General features: G+C 35.1%; 1 protein-coding gene across 1 annotated transcript in view; it reads right to left on the bottom strand.

The window, feature by feature from the left end:
- The window catches only part of BRD1 (bromodomain containing 1), a 55486-nt gene that overhangs the window by 37631 nt on the left and 369 nt on the right, over window positions 1-17486 (bottom strand). The window contains 2 exon segments of the mRNA XM_029083521.1: window positions 4442-4598; window positions 16465-17486. The exon segment at window positions 16465-17486 is cut by the window's right edge and continues 36 nt beyond it. Of these exon segments, the coding sequence (XP_028939354.1) occupies window positions 4442-4598; window positions 16465-17486 (1179 nt within the window).

Raw genomic sequence — 17486 nt, 5'->3', positions numbered from 1 at the left:
TGAAACCTATGTCAACAAAACCATACTAGTTTTAGGGTGGGTCAGAAAACCTAGATACCAAGGGAAAAAAAGTTACTTTGTTACACCAGGTCTTGGCCAGTTCTTTAGGGACTTGTCTAAATCTGAAGGTGCAGCTGTAATAAAAAAAATAAACAAATAATAATAAAAATTCTTTTAGTTGAATCAGTTGTTTGACCAATTTCATTCCATAAAACAGGCAGGAAGGTGTAAATGTGGAATTGTGACTCAAACTATCAAGAGTACCTTTTTTTGCCTTTTTTTGCGCCCACATACACTCCTCGAACGTCATTCTGGCTTGGGGATTAACAGCAAGCCTCCAATTTTTTGACACTTCTATGCAAAGCAACATTGGCAGACACAGTTAAAATAGCTAAGATAAACCGCCTTTACCCTAACCTATTTATTACAACGTACACTTTAATTAGATTAACAGATCTAGGCAGGCCAGAAGGAGCACGATGCACTGGTTTACAATACCAAACTAGTAAAAGCTTGGATAAAGAGAGTTCATTTCAGAATTTTTAGAGTTCAAAAGCTTTCTGTCAATGAAAGTTCCTGTTAACTTCGTGGTAGTTCTTCTTCCAAATCTTTCTTTCTATAACAAAACCATAAAGTTTCTTCTCGCTGACAAGAAAAAAATTGGAAAAAATTCTGTAGTATTTTCTCATGGACTTTGTTCTTGCTGAACACCAAACATTATCTAGAAAAGCTAAAATTAACACATTTATTTTTACCGAGGGAAGACAGAAACATTTGTAAGTTTACACACAGAAGATGCATCAACTGAGAACTGGTCTTCGGTTCCATCTCCCACCATGAGTATGTTACCAGTCCCTGCGTACTAGCAGGAACGCCGTCAGCGTACCAACAAATCACTGCTTACTCTGGATGTGAATACACTGCGACAGCTTCACTCCCTACAGGGACTGTAATTTAATATGAGCCATACAAAAATAGAATTACAGTGATGAAATTGGATCTTGATCAATATAATTAATCTTATTAAGACTCTCTGCTGGCACTTGTAAAGCAATCAGTCAAAACCATTTAGTAGTTGCAACTTGTGTTCTTACTGAAACCTTCAGTGCAGATAAGACCTGAGTCACCAGCACCTTCTAGCTTTGTTTCTCCTAACAGCATTTCTAAACCAACCTCACTACAGCAGTAACAAACTAATACACTTAAATTTCATGCATTATTTTTATTCAAGTATTAAGTAGAGAAAAAAAAAATAATGGAGATATAAACTTATTAGAGTATTTCCAATATCTTTCCTGAATTTCTAGGTGGAGAGAGAAGTGACAGTATAAACCATTCTTTCAGAGGGTTCCTTGTTCCTGCAGACCATGAAGTAGTATATAAGCAAAGCTCTTCTTGCCTCCTTTAGAACTGTCAGTTGATATAACATCACCTTCGAAAGCTATCATAACTGAGCTCTGAAACATGTTCATTACGAAGTGATTCTAAATTATGAACACTTCCCACCTGCCAAATTTGTTGAAGCAGACAAACATTAGAGAAAGATCAAAACCACCTTCCACTAGGCACCTTGAAACGATTTTCAGGGTTTTGATTTCTCATCTTAATATTTCATTTTTAAAAATAATATTAATTTTTAAAAATCTCCTCTTAATCTGTATTACATCAGTGTTTATGTTCCTTTGATTGATTGAAAAACCATTTAGAATTCTTGATGTTCTGACCTCTCACATAAAATAAGGTAAAAAGAATTTTCCCATCTAGACACAAATGAACAAAATAATATCTCAAAGATTTTAAGGTGTTCTCACCACAGCTATGCCACAGCTGTTTATTAAGGTCTTCATTATAGTGTGGCTTATACTTGGAGTAACAATGACTAATGCATCAAATGCTTTGCAGTTATGACTACTTTAATAGGTATTATAAATACATATTGAAGATGCTATGAAGAAAACACAATGTCATACACAGGACACTTGCTACTCACTGAAAAGCCACCCTCACATTTTTCATTAACAGAATCATTTAATATTCAGCTTTGCTTGAAACTTGCTGCTTCTTTTCATAAGACAAAGTTATTTCAATTTTAAGTTTTTAAGAATAAAGTATCAGAAGTGCCCCAATTTTTAATAAACCAATATGAATAGTTTCTAATTAATTTAGAAAATATTTTCACTTTTTTCTTACTTAAGAAATTCTGAAATGAGAAAAGAAGATAAATAAATAGTGTTTGTACTGGAGTGCAAATAGGCAAAGGGATTTTATACAGCTCCTATCTAAGGCTTATTTTATTATAATCAAACATCAATTATAAGAATCGTTTAACTTTGGTAGTTACTATTTAAATGTTTTAGAAATGTTGCAGTCTTATCATGACATCTCAACAGGAAAAGTACTTCCCAACTATCAACTAGCAAGTGTAATTTTTTCAGACTCTAACTACAGTCTAGGTCTACACTGCCACAGGAGCCCCAGACTTGATTTTATTATTTTTAAGGACTCAAGCTCATCTTTAAAATAAAAACAAAACAAAACCCACCAAAAATAAATTAATTTCAGCTATTATTAGGTACCTACCAGGCACAATTCCTCAGAACAGAAACTTCTCATACAGAATTATAAGATTAATCAAAGATAAAAGGAGAATACAACATATTTTACAGAAGTTACAACCCAAAAAAACAGTATTAAAATGGAGTAATAGAGAAGCGATGAAAGAAGGATAAACAAGTGGCCAATTTATATTCAAAGTCAATTCCACCTAAATTCCACCCAAAAGGAATTTGCGTATCTCGGCTAGGAGGAAAAGCTGAGAGAGCTGGGACTATTCAGCCTGCAGAAGAAAAGGCTCAGGGGGGAAATCTCATCAATGTACAGAAATACTTGAAGGGATGGTGCAAAGAAGACTGAGCCAGGCTCCTTTCAGTGGTGCGCAGTGACAGGACAAGAGGCAATGCACGCAAAGAGAAAAAACAGGAAGGTCCTTGAACATCAGAAAACACTTTATTTTTTACTGTGAGGGTGATGAGCACTGGCACAGGTTGCCTGGGGAGGCTGTACTCCACCCTTGGAGATATTCAAAAGATACCTGGCCATGGGCCTGGGCAATCTGCTGTAAGTTGGACCAGATGACCTCCAGAGGTCCCTTCCAACCTCAATTGTTCTGGGAATTATTAATTTTTTTTTTTTCATTAAAAGCTAAGAAAAGAAACACACATGAAAAAGATCAAATAATTAGGAAGCAGTATTGACAGTGGTATTTTTGACTACATTAATTAATGACTTAATCAGCAAACAGCAATTCAAATCAAAGAAAAATAATAGTTAAGATTTAAGGGGAAAAAAAACCCCTCAATTTAATACAAGTAAATTATTATAAAATGTATTGTTAAGTTATAGATGCCATTTTACAGGAACAATTGCACTGGAAGTCAAACACCTGGAGAATGGAAAGAACACAGCCAACTACATTTTCAGTTTAATTTAAAAAAGGTAACTGGGATGCAGTAAGAATTTCCACATCATGCTGCTTCACAGCATTTCAAGGTCTACACACATGGACCCTTATAAAGAATTAATAAAAGAAGTTGTAATTATTTTCAGAGCCACCCAGTGACTTGAAAACAAAACAATAAAAGACCTGCCAAAACCTCTAATGTCACTGTTCATATTACAAAAATGGGAAGCAGAAGAGTACCAGTTTCTGAATCTGATACACATCTGCAGTGACTGTTTTTCTGGTTTACAGCAATTCTGACTGGTAAACGTGAACAACTTTAACCAACTTAGATGTATTTTAGCTAGGATGAACTTTATTTGAACAAAATATCAGCATAAAACTACACTTGTCTACAATCCCACTTAACTATGTCAAAAGTGAAACTAAAAGTTGAAACACGTCTTTGAATTTCATCAACAACTTCCTCTTTGTTCTGTTACTAAACAGTCTGGGCAATAAGGATCTGAATTTGAAAACTGTAAACTAGCATGTCTAACCCTTACTCTGTAAAAATCCCCAGTTTTCTCAGTTGTAAGTGTCAAAGATGACTATTGCTTTGTATCTTTTGATGCATTTAAAATAAAATTTATTCTTTATCTTAATAACTTACAGGACATTGAGGAATGAGTTCCAACAAAACACAACACTAGTCAATGAACAATGGTATTAGGATAGTTTTGGTGACGGTATTTTTGTGAAGCTTTTAAGCAAAACAAAAGAAAGCACAAATATATATTTTTTTCATATATCACAAATTAAAAAGGATTAGATAATGCCCAATTTCCAATATAGGTCATACTACTTACGAATAAAGCAAAGACTTCCCTCAGCCCTGAATAAGAGGAAAGTTTTTACTCTGTCCCATATTTCCTGGTTAATTTTTCACTCTATAGTGATTTTCTGATTACTTCTTATAAGTAAAAAAAGTGTATCACATACCTGTTGTGTGTTTCTTTGTGACTGTAAACTGGACTGCAGCCTTCTCAACAGAGGAACACCATTCCTAGACAGTCTTTTAAGCAACCAGTAACTGTGCACTCGTTCAACAAACTGCTTCTTCCGCTGAATGGCCACCTGATTCATAATCTTATTTAATCTAAAATATGGAAAAACTGATATTGTATTTTTCATAGCAAAGCATAAAACCTATTTGTCTATGGAAGCTAAACATGAGATATACATGAATAACATAACAACAGCAGTGATTGTCATATTACTAACTTATTTAAATTACATCCCTTTCAGTACAATTATTTCTGAGCACTAGATTATAATCAAATACATCTGCTTGACTCCATAGCTTCTACCAAATACATTAAGGTACTTTATAAAGCTAAAGGATACCAATTTTTTAATGAGCATTATCTAAAGAGCAATCCCAGATCAGGGCTGAGAATAAAGCTTTATGTGTATTTCAGAATAATTTTCCTACTGAAAATAAAATCATAAATAAAGCTCTAAACCCCTACAAAAGTTTTCAGATAATTTTTTGCCATCTTCACACAGAATTAGTAGTTTATTTTAAAGACAACATATCTTCAAACTTTTTACAGAAAAACATGTAACAAAAAAGATTGTATTACTGATCTACTAATATTATTTTTTGTAAATAAGAAAAACAAAAAATGTAAACCAGAAGAACACTTAAGATTTTACCCCACAGATACAATGAAAATATCCACACAGAAAAGATGCAAGAGAGGATAATACAAACAGTTAAGCAAAATATCTTGACTAATGAGTATTTACTCCAAACTTGTTTTTTTAACAGATGCAGATCTTGTTTATATATGCTGTGTTTACAAAATCTCTAGGAAAGTGCTGGATAAAAATCACATGCAATAACTTTGAATCCTATCTTTTAAATAATAACATATTAAAATGTCCCAATCCCACACGTGACACTAACCCCTCAAAACTTACATTAAAAAAAAGTTTAACTGAAACAGATCTTCAACTCCCTGTGCCTACAGTATCTTGAAATTATGGCGAAAAAAAAAATAATTAAAAAGTTAATGGTTGTGAATGAAAAGGCTTTGTCTTTGTGTGACATTCCAGGGATTTGTTGCTGGTGGCAGCCCTTGCAAAATTAAGACAAAATGGCCCAAGGCAGCAACTATTTGTACTGTTAAGGAGACTGTTAATTCTTTTGGGGGTAGGGGTGAGTTGGTGAGAGAGAAAACAATTTCCCCAAGATGGATGTAACACAGAGTTACAGAAAGGACAATATCAATCAACATCAATCTGTTAATTCTTCAGTCAGTGTAAAACTCCACAATGGATAGTAGCAAGTTTATCAGGGATTCCTCAATAAAATTTAATACCAAAAGAGGCAAAATTAAATTAATTCTCTGACTTGTAGAGCACGTGATATTTAAATAAAAATCATGAACGTATACACATCAGTATCTTTCTGCTTTTTCTCTTTCAATATTAGGAATAAAGCAGTTTCTCAGGGAAGTGATAGAAGAAAAGCAGTCAAATAACTAAACAAAATGTAAAGCTATAAGTAAACCTTGAGTAAAATCAAGAATAGCTGGGAAACCTGAATTATATTTTTCAGACAGACATACAGGTAAGTCTATTCTGAGTTCATCTACCTCTGGTTGTGTTTTCTGGGCTGCATAGAAAGCGAAGTGCTATAAGTCTACTCACTGCTATGCTAACTGTAGCTACACAGTACTTTCAGTCATCACAGGGTAAAGGCAGAGCAAACACAGGTTTTCCTCAAAATACAGTGCCGTTGTGTCTGTCGGTTCTTCAGTGATACTGTTTTTCAATTAATAACTAAAACAGTTAGACATTCTCAAAAAAATTTAGCTTAACTTAAAGCTTGGAAAGTCTGCAGATGCACTTAGGACTGTCTTTCTTAAGTCTTTCACTGAAGGGCAGAGGCAGGCTCCACAAAGACTCAATGCAGAACAGACTTTGATGTGACCAAATTAAACTTCAAACACAAGAGAATTACGATTAATTATAGAATGCAATCAAAAGCAAATAATTATTTTCACATCTCTCTTGGAAACAGCCAAAACCTACTGAATAGAGAAAAAAAAAAAAAAAAAAAAAAAAGCACAGCCAAATATATATCTATTTTGCAAGATCAGAGAATTGTAACTTAACATGAAGAAAGGTGCTTGGCTTCAGGCCCATCAGACGTGGCAAGACTAAGCAAACATCTTTAATTACAGCTTTAAGTACATTTGCCCATTCACATAACAAACCATTGTATTCATAGGTAACTATAATAAAGTGCTAGAATAAGCTTAGGAAAGATGTCCACAGAAGATATTCTCCAACTTTCAAAATACAAATAAACAGAAAACAATTTGGAGTGCAGAAACTACTTAACAAGGGGTAGGAATCTACTCCGCTCTGCCTTCCTTCCAAATAAAACCACATAGTGGCTGTTCATACTTCTTCATTTAGACACCAGACTTCGGCAGTGGCAATATACCACCAAACACCCCTTAATTTCTCAAAATACAGAGGTCAGAAGTTCTTCACATGGCATATATCTACATAGCTTCTACACTATGTTCTTACTGATGTAGCACGGATATTACATCTGCTGTTAAAACCTAAGAACCCACTAAATATAGCACAGTTTTTTGATCATCTTTTTGCTTAGTCAGATATTCCCAAGTAGACTTTTACTGTTCAAAATGCTTTAAATTTTGACAGACAATACAACTGTTTTGGGGAAATAAAACATGATTCATCCACTGAAGCTCACACCCTTGATAGCAATACCATTTTGGGAAAGAGGTTCTCACTCACAAAGATAAGCTTCACTGCAGTCGAGTGTAACACAAGCATGAAATAAGGCACACAGGTATGCACCAGTCTTGAACAAGTTCCTTTCTGCTACTTGAGCTTGACCTAAATTTCTAAATGTTGAAATTACATTTTCAAACTAGAATTTTCAATTTTTTTAATGTCTTCAAGGAGTTTGCTGCACATTCCACTTCCTTTTTTTCAACAGAGAGATGTAATTTAAAAAGAATTATTGAAGAGTTAAAAAAAAAAAAAAGTATATATTTGAGGCAGGTAAGGGAGAGCTGTTTGAAAGCTTTACAGTTTTGCAATCCAGGATCTGACTTGCACAAGACAGGATTAACTGCTACACTACACTGACAAACCCCCCCACGCACAGGCAAGGCTTACAGAACTTAGGTCACCACCCAGAACTACACAAAACACCTTAAAGGCATTTTTTTGCTAAGGCATCTGTCCACCTTCGAACTTCTTCCAATTATAAGAACATCAGAAAAGAACAGTTTTCTGGAGTGTTTTCTTTTCTAAAGGCAAGTCAAGCATAGTAGGTACTGGGATAAAAAACTAAATAAATCAGATATTTAGAACATACATTAAACACAAGTCTACCAATTGAATCTGTACTTTCTCTTCAAAAAAACAGACCAATCTCATTGCAATGAGCAATCTCATTATTTAAGTTTGTTGTTTTTTTTTTTTTATATCTCTCAAGATTGCCAAATAAGCACAAGACTACTATTGAAGCCAGCTCACAAAGAAGAGAATGTAGGAACATACATCTGGAAGATACTACCAGGGGAGACTGTAACTCTATCACAACTGACTTCAGGCACGTCAGGGGAAAAAAAAAAAAAAAAGAAAAAAGCTACAACTACAGTGACTACAGAAAGCGAGTAGGGAGCCAAGAAGCATTCGCAATTGCTGTCCCAGTTTCACATGGAACAGAGAATTTGTTAGGACAAAATTCCCAAGGAGCATCCTGATAGGGACCATGTTAAGTGCTTAAGCACTGTTCTCTCAAAAGATTTAATCAATTAACACAATTAAGCTAAACCCAAAGCAGAATAGTTCTTACACTAACTTGCTGCAGCATGAACCACTGTTCTGAGGCCTTAAGAACAGTAGTTCACAGTCTGTTGTTTTTCCCTCAACTTAACAGTTATTTAAAATAAATTACATTGAAAGAATTTGAAAACTCTTAAAGGTGGCTGTGTTCCCATGAAATTCAGTAGCTGCTGACACATAAGTGGTCTCATAAAAGAAGCATTAGGTTTCAAGCTGATGACCACTGCAGTCTTTTGATGTTTTGGCATCACCAGTTCACCAGTCAATACTCCCTCTTGTTGGTTTTTTTTTGGTTTTTTTTTTTTCCCCCTTTTTTTTTTTTGGCAACATTCCAAGGCTATACACATGTCAAAACATTTTTCAAAACTGTTTTATTTGTGCCACAGGCAACTGCGAAAAACAGTACTACTTCCCTTCCCCAGTCTTACTTGCATCCAACTGTAAAACACTGTGACATGCACTACAAACAGGATACAGAGGTATTGTACAATTCCCTGCTTCTCTTTAAAAAGGGAAAGGTCCATCTTCAACTGAACTTTTCAAATAGCATCTGCAGTTCCCAGCCTGAAACCACAGTTTAGGCTGAAGTGCAAAGTATGGCATTAAAAAAAGACTATATTTATAAAAGCAACAGAAGGATGAGGAGAGGAAACTGGTTTGTTTAGAAAGGGTAAGACAGACTCAAATAATTTAATTTAAAATGAAAGTTAATAAACAACAGTTTTGGTGAGAAACTGTAATTTATCAGCTGCTCTACACTAACTCTCTCCTAGCACAGAGACATTCCATGGATAATCTACCCTGCAAAGGGTGATACTCTTAGTGCACTGCTCAAAGCATTCAGAGAAAGCTGTGTTATTCAGTCCTATGGTTCCTCATCTTAGGAAGTGCCAAAATAATTTTTGTCAACACAAGAGATGTGCTCGTCATATTCGCAATCTCACAGCTTCCTTCTTCCTACTCACAACTGCCTTCCTCTCCCACTTTCAGTTACATGTCACTGTGGTAACTATGGCAACTGCTTACAAGAAAAAGTGAAAACAGCATTTTTGGTGAATTACTATGCAGCAGTTTAATGTAAAAAAGTCAAGGAGAGCTAATCAGCCACTTTTCCATTAATCACCACTAACCGCTCCACAGACCATACATGCTTTTTAACTCCACAGATATCATTTTAGTGTTACAATATATGAAGATTTCTATAGCATCTCCCCATTCTCAGGTTTTCAAAATACAAACTGGAGAGCAAATTTCCTTAAGCATGTATACTATTTTGACAGTATTACTACACTAACTCAGGCAGAAGGAACTTAATAAGAAAATCTGTAAGATTAAGTAAGATCAAATACCCACTACATCAAATTAATTTTTAAACATGAACTAAACCTAATATTTTAATTACTATACTTGTCCTAAGCCTCCAGTTTCATCAATTTGTTATTCTGCATCTTCCATGATGCAACATAGCTGTATTAAAGATACATGCAAAAGACTAGCAAAACTAAATTACGCTCTGTGAAATTTTATTTACTACCACTAAACTACCAGTTTCTCTTGACCTATGGTAATGCCCAGAAACAATCAAATGATGTTCTACTTTACTGGGCAAATAGAATAGCACTATTTTCCAACACAAAGATTGGAGGTATGTTTCTAAAATCTGTCAGAACGAATCATCAAAAACCTACAGTGAACAAATTGTAACAAAGTAAACTGAGTTTAAGAACATTTGAATTTCAAGCCTCACTCAGCGAAGTTCCACAGAACATAGCCAGACTCAGAGGAATCAGGAAAGACAGAAAAATTACATACAAACAATTATAGTAATTCCACTGACACCAGCAGAAAAACAGAATAAAAAGCTTTGAAAGTGTATTTTGAGAACTGGAATGAATTCTGGGGCCTTGACAACTATCCAAAGAACTTCAGCTTTCGAAGACGAGAAAGCCTACTTGGACAGATGAAACTCTACACTTCCCACAGAGAACCTTTGGCAGCAGCTGCCTATCAAACAGTGTTTGTAAGACCAGCCTTTCAATATACCTTTTTGTTTGTTTGTTTTAACAGTAGAGACATTTTTGTTGCTGTGTCTGTATGATATCCCCCTCCCAATAAAAATTCAACTTACTGTATGATTTCTTAACTAAAAAAAACCCCAACAAAAACAAACCACAAACAAACCGCTTTGATCAGCTTTAAAGACAACACAGGTAGGTGAGTAACTATGTAAAAACTGGAATCTGTTTCCACGTCTTTATTTCCTTTTCAAAAGGATAAGCTTTTTTTTGTAACTAGCAGAAGTCAGCTATGTATGCAACAGAGTACATATCACATCCTGAAAGACTGAAAATTATTTCATTTAAACTTCTGTGACAAACAGATCTGCAGTCTCCATGTGACAAATAGATTTTTAACCAATTATAACTATTTTCCAGCTTTGTATTGAAAATTTGAAGAAACGGGAATGTCTTGTTCCCAAATTATGACCCTTACTAGTCTAACACAGTTTTCCATCACCTTCACAGTCATTCCTTTTTGTCTGTATGTTCTAAAATTCCAGCTATTCAATTTGACTTTCTCTGCCAGGTTGAGAATCTAATAGTACATATTTTATCTACTGATACATCTTCTGAAGCCTGAAAGTCGCTCCAAGTTCCTATTTTTTATTCTACATTTACTGGTATTTAAATAGTATTTGATTTTAATAAGAGTAAGAAAAAGTACTTTCTACTTCACATGTCTCCAAAACCAGGCATCTATTTTTCTCCTTGAGGAAACAGCTTGTAGTATTTTTCTTGGACAGGAAAGTAGAACCCTGAACTTAAGAAAATGCTATGTTATTTCAGTTAATTCTCCGTCAGTTAGAACAGGTTACTTTGTTCCTATTCTAACAATTAAGTTTCTGATCTTCCAAACCTTTGGATAAGGAAAAAAACCAAAACAATTTAAAAAAAAACCCCACCCTGTCACACTGGAAAACCTCCTTAGTCTTTTCAGAAAAATCACATGCATATATTTACTTCTGCCACTTCCTATGCATAATACTTAAGACATTATATTTCCTTAAAATTACTCAAAATATTTTTCTGTACTTCTTTTTTTATAGTAGTCATAACCAGAGCACACATGATTTTGAAATCTAATCTGAAAAGGCTAAATTAACATCAGCAGAAAGTATTCATCAAAAATCACCTTTTTATCTATAACAAAAGAAATCTCAGTATTTATCTACTAATTCCATAACTGTCAAGAGACAGTTCTTTGGACAATGTGTTCTGAAAATCATGGTTTTGTATGGCACTTAAAAGACGCAACATGCTCTAATTGCCACCAAAAAAACCTAATGAAAGTTCACACAACTGGTGAGAAACTCAGAAGTACTGAAAAATACAAACACATGAATTTTGATTTTAATAACTGCATTATGACACATATAATCATTGCAGACCAAAACCCTCAGAATAGTAATGCTTCTCCTTACAGAGATATCCAATGCATTAATTTCTGTTTTAAGCTTCTTTGCCCTGTAAATGCAAAATAAGCAGAAGATGGGGGGGATAGGCGGAAGGGGGGGAGTTACATGTAGAGCATTTTCCTACTTCCATTTTGAAAAAAAAAATGCATTTCCATCCTCTGGATTTTTATCAGGGGGGCGTCACCCCACAGACATCAATCAACATGCAGCTTTTAATACCAGATATAAGAGTATCTTCCCTATTCTTTTTACTTAAAAATCAAAATCCACTTTTACAATCTATGAAGTAATCCATACTTTCACCAACACATTAATTCATTCTTAATAACCCAACCAGCATCAAGACAAACTGGCTTGAAAATAAAACTCTGACGTTACTTTTTTTTTTTTAATACCACTGAGGCAACTCTACCAACACTGAAGTAGCTCTTTTCTTGATTTAGGCAAAATTATTTTTTTATTTAAGCAAAGATGATAGATGATATCAGGAGTAGTTTCCACATGTTATCAGAAAGGTTTCGAGGTTGATCAATCTTACAAGGAACATCAGTGGACAATGACTGCTAGCATCCCCTTCCACTTCATCTAGGTGATTCCATCATCTAATTATTAGGTACAATCACAAGGCATACATACATCATGCTCTCCTGCAATTAAAGTAAGTATTTCCACATGATTTTGTGAAAGTATATATACATGTATATCCAAGGATAAACAGCTAACAGACACTAGTATGGATTTCTTAATCTTTCAATTTTTTTGCAACACTAGCTCTAGTAGTATTTTTCAATGTCTTTTTATGCTGAATTTTAAACAGCATTTCTTATTCTTTTCCCCCACTGAAAAACTTTCCCCCCCACTCAGTACCCTAAAAATCTTTAAACCAAATCCCCAATAGAAACCCACACGCCACATATATAATTAAGAAGCATCATCTGTGAATGCAGACTAACACTGTCAAAGGCCTTCAGAAACACCTATGGAATTCAACAGCAAAAAGTTTAGAGTATGACATCTGTGTGAGAAAATCTGGTAACTGAAAATTGTGCAGTTCTCAAAATCATTCAAGGCAGTAGCACAGAAACCTGACCTACAGATAAGCTGATACAGAACTTCATGAGTGACAAAGCTGTGTAGAAATTATGAAGTATGTCATTTTACTCCAGTCTTTTTAACACATTCTAAACTTAAGATAGGTGTTTTGGAAAACAGAATTACGACAAATGGTGTTACTAAAATGCCCAGTCTTTTATATACACTCACTATCCAGGTAAGGAAACTGCATACAATCTCTCCACCTTAAACTAAAGATAAATGGCAAGAAGGTTTTTCTCAAGCTTCAGCAGGTGTGCTCAGAGGCTACATCCACCAAGTATTTTCCTCCTCGCTATTTCTATACTTCTCCAGGTACTAGCTCTAAAGAACTAGCTATATGTGAAGGAGACACATATCGTAGTTATTCATTATTAAGCAAGTAAACCAAACCAAACATCTCCACGTATGCCTCTCCAGAGCTGTTGAAAATGTGTCCATTTAAAATTCTTTAGGAAAAAAGCACTAATGTTTAAACACTGAGTGTTACGTTTCTTCTCTGACAATTTAAATAGCTTAATTGTTCTTCCTTGAGATCTCTGGAAAGGCAAATCATGTTTCACCTCCAATGGAAAAAAAAAAAAAAAAACAGATTAGAGAAAGAGATCATTTATACGAAGAATGCTGCAAAAGTATCCACAACATTCATTATTAGTTTATGAGTATGTATCTACTCCCCCCCACACACAGGAGTTATTCTAAAGGAAAAAAAACAAACAGCCAAAGAAAATTAGATAACTGAGATTCAGGTCTGCAGCATAATCACTTTTCCTTTTAATATGCCTGTTTCTATTTTGCTTTTAATTCAGGTTTTATTTTTCTAGGACTAAGCACATTCACACTACAAGAAGTACTTAAGCAAGAGCCTCCTTCAGCTGAAGACAAGTAATTCATAATAAAGCTCAACTTTAAAGTAGTTTTAAACTGTACTCATTTTTTACACTTCTGATACAGAATATAGGAACTATACATGTGTCCAGTAACACAGAAGCATAAACAGCAGAAAGCTGAATCTCTCTGCAGTCTTGAAAAGAACTTTAGTTATAAAAAAAGAAAAAAAAAAAAAAAGAAAAAAAAAAAAGAGTTTGTATATTTCTGTCCCTGGCATCTAATGACACTGTAAAAGAAAAATAAAAAATATAATCTGATGATAATATCCTTTTAGGGTCTGGCTTTTATGAAAGTTAGCTATAGGAAGAACTGCCAGAGGTACAACTGAGAACATACATTCTAATCCTCAACTCCCATGTAGTTCATGCTATTTCTTACTTTGCTTTAAAACAAACCAAACAACAAAAAAACCCCAACAAAAAAACAAGACAAAACACACTACACCACCAATCAGGATTGTCCTAGTAAGACAAAGTCAAATTATTTCATATGAACTCCCCACTCTGGCAGACAACAGTACCTGTTGAAATAACACTATTAGTTCCTTACTGTCAACTTAAGCCTTTCTGCAGTGCATCACTAAACAAAAATACCATTTTACCAAGCAAATCATAACAGAAAGCAGTGCTATCATCTGATATTTGTAAACACCACAAAGGAGCTAAAGGCTGCTTGTCAAAGTCAGTCAGTAAGTAGCTACTTATATTAACAAAACTTATTATGGGAAAGAATTGCAATCTCAAAACATGTTTTTATTTAGATTAATTTAACCAGCCTTAATTGTCCACTACCTGAGACGTGAGAGTCAGCTTTCAAAAAAAGCATGGTTTATTTGTATTATTTTAAGAGCCTTCACTGTCTGAGCATTCAGAGTCCTGTCGGGTTCAAGGAACCTGCACATGGAAGTTGTGCCTGTTTTGAGAAACTTTCTAAACTACTATTCTTAAATCAGTACAAATTTTAATCCAAGGGGTGAACAAACATATTGATGTTGTAAATGCTAAAAACACAACAAATAGTCCATAAAGACAAACTTGGTTTTAGTCTCGGTAGTTCAATGTTGTAATTCTCAGCCCAGTATATTGTGTTTCAAAGACTCCACAAAGCCAAAACAGCACCTTTCTACCCTAGAGCTTTCTGTCATTGATCAAATCCCAGAAACATATTATTTCCACTGTTTAAACGAATTGTAACTCAGTTCAACTCAAATCTGAGAAGAGAGGCTACTGTTCTAAGCTAACTGAAGTTCATGCTGAGGTTTTGAACTACTGAAACAAATATATTAAAAATCTCCATTGACCCAATTCTGTTATTACTTATGAAAACATCCCTTGAAACATGCCTGTTTTCTGACACATCACTTCACTAGCCTCACCAGATCTAGAGCCACCTGCCAGCTCCCCAATCACCACTGCTGAAATACAAAAATATGGCATGTTAAATGTAAAGAGCCATTTCAGTTCTGGTGTTCATGCTTTATATACAGTAGATTTAGGTTGGATATTAGGAAAAAGTTCTTCAGCATGAAGGTGGTAGATCATTGGAACAGGTTACCCAGAGATGTAGTGGAGGACCCATCCCTGGAGATATTAAAGGTCAGGCTTGATGGGGCTCTGAGCAACCTGCTCTAGAAAAGATGTCCCTGCTTACTGCAGGGCAGTTTGACTAGATGACCTTTGAGGATCACTTCCAACCCAATACATTTTATGATTCTATACTTCCAACCTGCTAACAAAAGCTCCTGCAAAAACTCCAAAAACTCTCTAATATAAAAATCAGCCTAACAAGAACTTCTAAGGTATAAATTCGTAAGCAAAGACAAGAGTAGGATTAAAAGTCTTTGTCACATGCATTAATTAATTTTTGTTCAAACATAAACATTTTACTAAAGTTATAGGACAGATATTTGATAGCATCATTGAACGGGAAGGCACATTCATTTCAGGTTCCATGACTAAGAACACATTAACCAACTAATTTACCACCACTCACTTGTTAACTTTTCCAAGGTACCAAATTCATCCAGAGCCTTGATAAACACTATAGTATTCGCAAAAAGAAAAATGCCAATTGAGGAAAAGCATCCTGAAAAGTTTTCCTGCCCCACAAGGAAAATACTTCCTGGAGGGTTTGTCTGTACTGCTTATATAGATCTTACAGTACAAGTTTATACTTAATTTAGGTGAGATGAACAAGATTCAAATTTTATATATGAAAATGTAATTTTCAGTTTGGGGCTCTTAAAATTAGGAAAAGAAGTTCGGATTCCTAAATTATTAATACAGTTAACCTTGAGCTTGGTTGTTTTTTTAATATGAAGGTCAACTACAAATGCCGTTCTAAATTCAGTCGTTAATTCTCAAAAGTACAGTGAATGACAACAACTGAGCACACTCCATGATTTGGTCTGACAAAAAAAAAAAAAAAAGTTACTGAGGACAAGACAGACCACTTACTGATTTTTCTCTGTGGGGAAGCTACTGTGTTTTTAATGCAATTTCACAGAAATACAATGTATATAATTTACATTAATCCTCTGAGTATAGCCTTTAAGGAAAGCCTAAGAAACGCACAAGAACTTCAAGTCGGCACCTAAAAGCACTGGTTTAATATTAAGCAGATAAAACAATACAGGTTTCTCTCACTTAGATGGTTTGCTTACCTCTGGGGGGGGATATAAGGAGCAGATACTGTTGGCATAACTGTACAGGGTTCAACCACTGTTTTCTTGGCCTTTTTTGTCTTTTTTCTGACTTTTGATGTAGACCTAGCAGTTCTGACTGATCCCTCCTTTCTACAAACACCGTTTTTTATTTCGGCTTCTCCATAAATATTTAGAGGTCTCCGTGTGCAACCTGGTGGAGTATGTACATCGCAATAGGCAGTCTTTTTTACCGAGAATGTTGTCCCGCTGCCAGTTAGCTCTTTCACAGGTTCCATTTTCATGTATAGACCAGCCTTTTGAGCACACGTCACATGGAATGCAGTATAGCAGTTTGCTTTGTGGCACTGGATGCAGGCACCAACACCTTTCTGTTTACAGAGGTAGCATGTTAACTTCCATCTGGCTGGGGGAATGTTCCTGACACCATCAATTGGCTCAATAAAAACTGTATTGGCAAATCCAACTTCTGGAATCCACAAAGCGCACACCACATGTCCCCAACGATCATCATCAGTCTTTTTAAAGGCACCTCCCTTGTTTGGGCACAGCACACAGTCTACAGGCCGAGAACGGGACTGCAGACAGTGTCTGCAGAGCCACTGGCCCTCAGGTATATATGGCACCCCATAGCATTCCTGATGTACTGCTAAATTACACATATCACAAAACAGGATTACATTGCTGTTCTGACATTCACCATCCATGCATATACAACACACCGCATCTTCATCAATTAAAGACTGATGATCACCCTGTTTTTGGTTCTCACAATAAGACTCTTTTTCAAACCTATCCATAAGGAATTCAAACATATTTTGTGAAACAACTGACACTCCATCGCTTTTCCGCTTCTCATTTATTATTTCTAACCATGCATAATCTTCTTCATCCATGTCATACTCAACTTCATTATCAAGTTCTTCTGCTGACTTCTCAATGAATTTGTAATAAACTGGAGGTCTTCGAGGAGCCGAAGGGGGACTGTATTCAACAATCCGTACTTTTGGTTCTGGAAGAGG

The sequence above is a fragment of the Antrostomus carolinensis genome, unplaced genomic scaffold (assembly GCF_000700745.2).
Source record: "Antrostomus carolinensis isolate BGI_N321 unplaced genomic scaffold, ASM70074v2 scaffold4662, whole genome shotgun sequence".
NCBI classification, from domain to species: Eukaryota; Metazoa; Chordata; class Aves; order Caprimulgiformes; family Caprimulgidae; genus Antrostomus; species Antrostomus carolinensis.
This window is presented reverse-complemented; position numbering and strand designations above follow the sequence as displayed.